At 37.2% G+C, this 5,323-nt stretch overlaps 1 protein-coding gene across 1 annotated transcript; it reads right to left on the reverse strand.

Moving 5' to 3' along the window:
• Positions 1–629: 629 nt before the first annotated feature.
• On the reverse strand, positions 630–4,656 carry mrpl21 (mitochondrial ribosomal protein L21). The gene is made up of 7 exons (XM_048973118.1): positions 4,501–4,656; positions 3,856–3,913; positions 3,437–3,525; positions 2,338–2,501; positions 1,929–1,981; positions 1,203–1,306; positions 630–802 (listed from the first exon to the last, which is right to left on the reverse strand). Exons 1-7 carry the CDS (start codon positions 4,607–4,609, stop codon positions 738–740), a joined length of 642 nt encoding a protein of 213 aa, XP_048829075.1. The 5' UTR covers positions 4,610–4,656; the 3' UTR covers positions 630–737.
• Between the last annotated feature and the right edge of the window lie 667 nt (positions 4,657–5,323).

Genomic DNA, 5,323 nt, shown 5'->3' on the forward strand with positions numbered 1-5,323 from the left:
TACTTAAATAATGGCTGTCATTACACAAGCAGTAGACATCCTTTCAAAATGTTCACCTGTACAAACCCTGCATGTCAGCAGCATTTTTATTTGGATAGGCGTACAAAAACTTTTGTTTGTACATCCTGTGGCTGCACTGAAAGTTACACGAATTCCATTTTTGACCTACCTATACTAATGTGAGGAATCTGTAAAGGCACGTAGTTATCTGGAAAAGGATAAAGATATAACAGATGCCAGTAATAAAGTAATCGGCAGAAATGTTACAGCAGGTCAGTAATCTCTGAATGGTAGTAACACGTGGATATTAACCACGCAAATATAATGAGACAGGTAATAAGGGCAGGCTAACAGAAGAAGTTAGAAGGAGAGCTTGTTGTCCATTCAGCACCACGGACAGTCCCAGTCTAGACCACACCTGCATACTGAAGCAGACAAGATCACTACCCAGGCACTATATATGGGGGAATATATAGCAAGAAATTAAAATGCACGCAACGTCTTGCTTGTGGTTTTAGATGTTTCAGTACAGCATAGGCCACAGTTCACTCATTAAATCAAGGCTTAGTGCAATGAAGTTCTATCTTTAAATGATGAAATAAGAATAAAAAAAACTTAGTTCAACATAGTTCAAATGCAAACCGGCATCTTTATTTACAGTAATGGAAACTGTGTCCCAGGCAAGAAGACAGCTGCAGAACCAGACACTTATGAATATGCAGGGAGTGGAGCTTGGGTTACGCCAGGTCAGAGGCAACTCTGATCGTGTTGATCCGAAGCACCGTCTGAGGCTGCACGATAACTGAAAGACGAAGCAAATGACAAAAAGTCCTAAGATCACAGCAAATGGAGAGCAGGGCTCCAACACGACAGTCCTGCCTTTCGGTAATCCAAAAGCCAGGCACAGGACTTAAGCTCCCAAAAAGATCAAAACAATCACAGTACTGTGCTTTAAGTTTTAGGTTTTGTGTTCTTTTTGGGTTGATAAATGGGTGACATACTATATACCGTAACACACAGTTTAAATTAGTGTCAGCAGCAGAGATACAACAGAATACCATATGCACACACTGCATCACTTTAAACGGGTGTCAGAAACAAAAAAACCCCATATAACAGGACACATAAGAGAAAATGTACACATACAACACCCTTTTACTTTAACCAGCCTTTTACTTTAAATGGGTATCAAGAACACATACTTCTTTTCCTCTGGTATCTGTGACGCTTCCAAAACCGCATGTGCACCATAGGCCAAGACTTGGTTTTTTCGATGACTGTAGCCTCAACTCTGACCAAATTTCGACTGCATACATGAGAGGGAAGGAAGGAAAATATATGAGTACATATTATTCCACAGAAAATGGAATAACAACATTTCTTTGGAAATGTGTTGAACTAAAATGGAATGGTGCTTTTCTTATGTATAGTAAACATTCTTTGAATTCCTTGAAATCTATACTGAGAATACATTTTCATATTTGTCAACTGTTATACTATAATTTTTTCCACTTAAATATGCACTAGTGGATAGTGGTTGACAATTACACAATATATAAAGTAAAACCACATTAAATACAACAGATAATACTAATCTGGTGTAGTTGTAGACAAATTGTTTGCTTTTGTTATGAGAAGGCAACGCGCCACTCTTATTTGTTGAATGTTACAAATGCCATACTAGTTTTAACATTGAAAGCATTTACACTTAAAAATCTTACTTTGTTAATAAAAGTTCTCAGCTATTGGCTGCTGCTTTCTATTTTAGAATTAGCATGTCACTACCATCGGAACAGCTTTTTAGTAAGTTTAAAATTCAATAATTTCTAACATGTTAAAAAAATAAAACATTATACCATCACTGTACAGCACTGTGAATCAAACACCACAAAATTAATACATATAAAAAGTTATAATACAGTACACACCCAAGAAGAGGTCTTCCAATTAATGTGAAATCTGCACTACCAACCAGCAAAACCTAGAAAAATAAGTAAATAACAAAATCAGCATTTCACATTTATTAAGATGGGTAAGGAATCTGTACTAAAATCATGTGTTTTTTTTATCATTACATTCATTCTGAAACACCACCAATAGTGAATTTCAGAATAACATTTATTAATTCGCTAACAGTAACACAGCAAAAATATTCATGGCTATGCTACAAAAGCTACTTTAGAAAAGAGAGTTTAATAAAATTCTATGATTTAATCAAAGCAAAATAATAAACAAAACCATATTAAGGCCATATTGACATAAGTTACATTTTTTGGCCCCGAATGGTGGCCTTTGAAATATAAAACCAAACAGGATTTAACTGGAAAAAAAACAAACCTTTTCCAATCTTATTCTTTCTCCACATTCAGCATCTATGTGGTTTTCAATGAGTATGAGGTCTTCGTTTGTTACTTTCCATTGCCGACTTGCAAAATGAACAACAGCAAATAACCTTCCATATTTCTCTGTAGCTAGGATGTTGTTTACCTTAGAAATGACTGCTGAAAAATGGAAAGCAAAGAATTTCTCTTTCAGAGCTGATAGCCAAGGAGTATAAATATATCAAACTACATGCAGCTATTCTGCTCAATGCAGCTACATAATCAAAGAAAAACGGCAGCAAGTTGATAAAACAAGTAATAAATATAATACATTAAAGCCAAATGGGCAGTAGTGGCTTAATGGTTAGGGAAGCGCACTTGTAATTGAAAGACTGCACGTTTGAATCCTCGAGCAGCAGGGCACCACTGAGGTCCCCTGAGCAACGTACTGCCCCCAAGCACTGCTCCCCGGGCGCTGAATTAGCTGCCCCCTGCTATGCCACATTGTCACATATGGGTTAAATGCACAGGACACATTTCGTTGTTGTGCACTGTGTGCTGTGGTGTGTCAATGACAATTAATCACTAAATTCTAGAAGTGTAATTAGTATTGGCCATGACCCACCAATCAAACCCTTGAAAACAGATTTTATATACATAAAATGTAAAAACAGATTTTAAAATAAAATGCATCCTACTTAAAAGTGTCATTAATGCTTCAATAAGCAATCCATTTGCAGAATACATATGTTATTTGTTACATTTGATACAAGTATCCAACCCAAGTTGTGGGGTGGAGTGAAGGTTCTGAGGATAGGGCTCTGTGCTGGCAACTGAATTCCATGAAGGCCAGAAGTGATTCTGCTCCGTTGAGTAAGGCTCTTAACCTGCAACTGTTTCATTCTGGGTATGACATTAACCTGCAAGCAGGTCCTCCAACTTTCAGGAGAAAAATTTGGTGGTTGGTAACAAGATTGGCATTTGCAATTTCACACTGTTCCACTCCATTCAAACTAGCGTGGTGCCGAGGTATCACCCACCACCTGGTTATACCTGGGTTCTCTTCCCCGAGGTGGAAGGAAAGGCAACATGCTGTATCAGCGTGAATTCCTTACCTAGTTGTTGCTTTTCCCCTTCAACGGGGTCAATGACTGACAGGTCTGGCCAGGGAGGCCTCGACAAAGAGGTTTCTGGAACACAGTATCTGACATGCAGGATAGGAATTAGTTCACTTTTTAAAGAATTACATAAAGAACTTCTTGCATTATTATTGATGTAATGATTGGGTGGGGATTACAGTTATGTCAAGGTACTTGTTTAAAACTGATTAATTAAACTACTTAATTAAAAGAAACTGGTCTAAAATTTATCAAAAGTCATCCATTACGCGTGAAGAAAAATTATTTTACTACACATACTCAAAAGCATTTAACACCGGATGACAAATTACTACTGAATGTTGCGATGTTTGAAATCAAACACAGGATTACAGTAAGGTGCAGAAGATGAGACTGCGAAGAGTGCTATGCTTTACCTTGAAGGAACTGTAATGCTCTGGGAACTCTCATGACGGATTCCTCGAAACCCAGCTTCTGAAAAGACACTTCAGTTACTGTTGCTGCCCTTTCATATATATATATGGTTTGGTGGTCTTAGTGTCACATTAAAGTACCAAAGGTACGTTATACAGATTTTATGCTGAAAAAGACTTGATTTGATTTCTGTATATGAGTTTACGCTGAATATTAACCCAGGTTGACGCCACCACGTACTGTAACCGGTAAGAGTGAAACTACAATAAGCCTACTAGTGAGCTCACTAGCCATGCCAAATCATGGACACTAACATTTTCATAAACTATCTAACAGTCACAGTAATCCTTACACCATTAACTGAAAAAATGTTTCTAAATATCCAAAACATTAACTTACAGGAGCACGATTTACAAATAAATGATTACGCTAGCGTCATATATGTCGTAGGTTCAAAAGCCATGGACCACACATCAATTACAACTTTTCCCTCTACTTGTAAGCTGCTTTAAATTAAAAACGTCAATTAACGTCATTAAATTAACGTAATTAAATAATATAACACTTGACGGAATGAGTCAAGCTGTTCAAACAATCTACAAACTGGCGCCCTAGTAAATTTATGTTACAAAACTAAACAAAAATACCTTTATCTTGTTTTTGAAATGCCAAGATAAAATTCCGTCCGGTGACGCTACAGCACGCCCGCAGTACTCCAAAGGCTGATTGACCAGCACACCTCAGAGCCACCGCCATCTTCTCGAAAGGTCACAAAACCAGAAACAGCGGCGGAAGTGCACCACAACGACGGGATGTTACAGCGAAAGGCTTCCGTCTTTGTTATTCATATTTGTACTGATTATTTTAATGCAAACAAACAAACAATAACGCAAAGAGTAACTAAATTACGGCACATAACTGGACTGGCCATGCAATGCACCTCAATATGTGTATGATTTAATAAAATGGTTAGTCGTATTTTAACCACGGATTGTTATTGCTCCGTAGTTAACCTTCTCCCGTTTAGCTCATGGGGGTATTCCATGAAAGAAAGAAAGCCAGACTTCCCCTTAATCCTGCTTCGTGGAACACCCCCCATGGTGTGATTCGTAATAAGTATAACAGAGGGTTTATGCATACAGAGAACAGAAGACGCCGAACGCCTAGAAGAAATAAGCCCGTCCCCCCACTTTCACTTTTAGAAACAGATAAAAGTGTTACCTCAGTTTAAAAATGGGATTTGTTCATTTAATTCATTATTCAATTTTGCACATATTAACAACTATTTTATTTATATGATTTATATTTAGGCATAATTATATAAAGTAGCATTAATATTTAATACTAAAAATGTGATGGTTTTTAACATGAAGATCAGTAAGTAATCTGGTATTGTTTAAAATACAGTACAGCTCAGAAATTTGGACACACCAAACTGCTTACAATGGAGAGTGTCACATCACATGACCT

The sequence above is a fragment of the Brienomyrus brachyistius genome, chromosome 13 (genome assembly GCF_023856365.1).
Source record: "Brienomyrus brachyistius isolate T26 chromosome 13, BBRACH_0.4, whole genome shotgun sequence".
Taxonomy (NCBI): Eukaryota; Metazoa; Chordata; class Actinopteri; order Osteoglossiformes; family Mormyridae; genus Brienomyrus; species Brienomyrus brachyistius.

Excerpts from the sequence above, each read along its gene's own strand:
- mrpl21 (XM_048973118.1), bottom strand. The coding sequence starts at position 4,609 with ATGGCGGTGGCTCTGAGGTGTGCTGGTCAATCAGCCTTTGGAGTACTG. Across the intron at positions 3,914-4,500 it reads ATTTCAAAAACAAGATAAAG|AAGCTGGGTTTCGAGGAATC; the intron begins GTATTTTTGTTT and ends GTGTCTTTTCAG. Across the intron at positions 803-1,202 it reads CAGATACCAGAGGAAAAGAA|TTATCGTGCAGCCTCAGACG; the intron begins GTATGTGTTCTT and ends TTCGTCTTTCAG.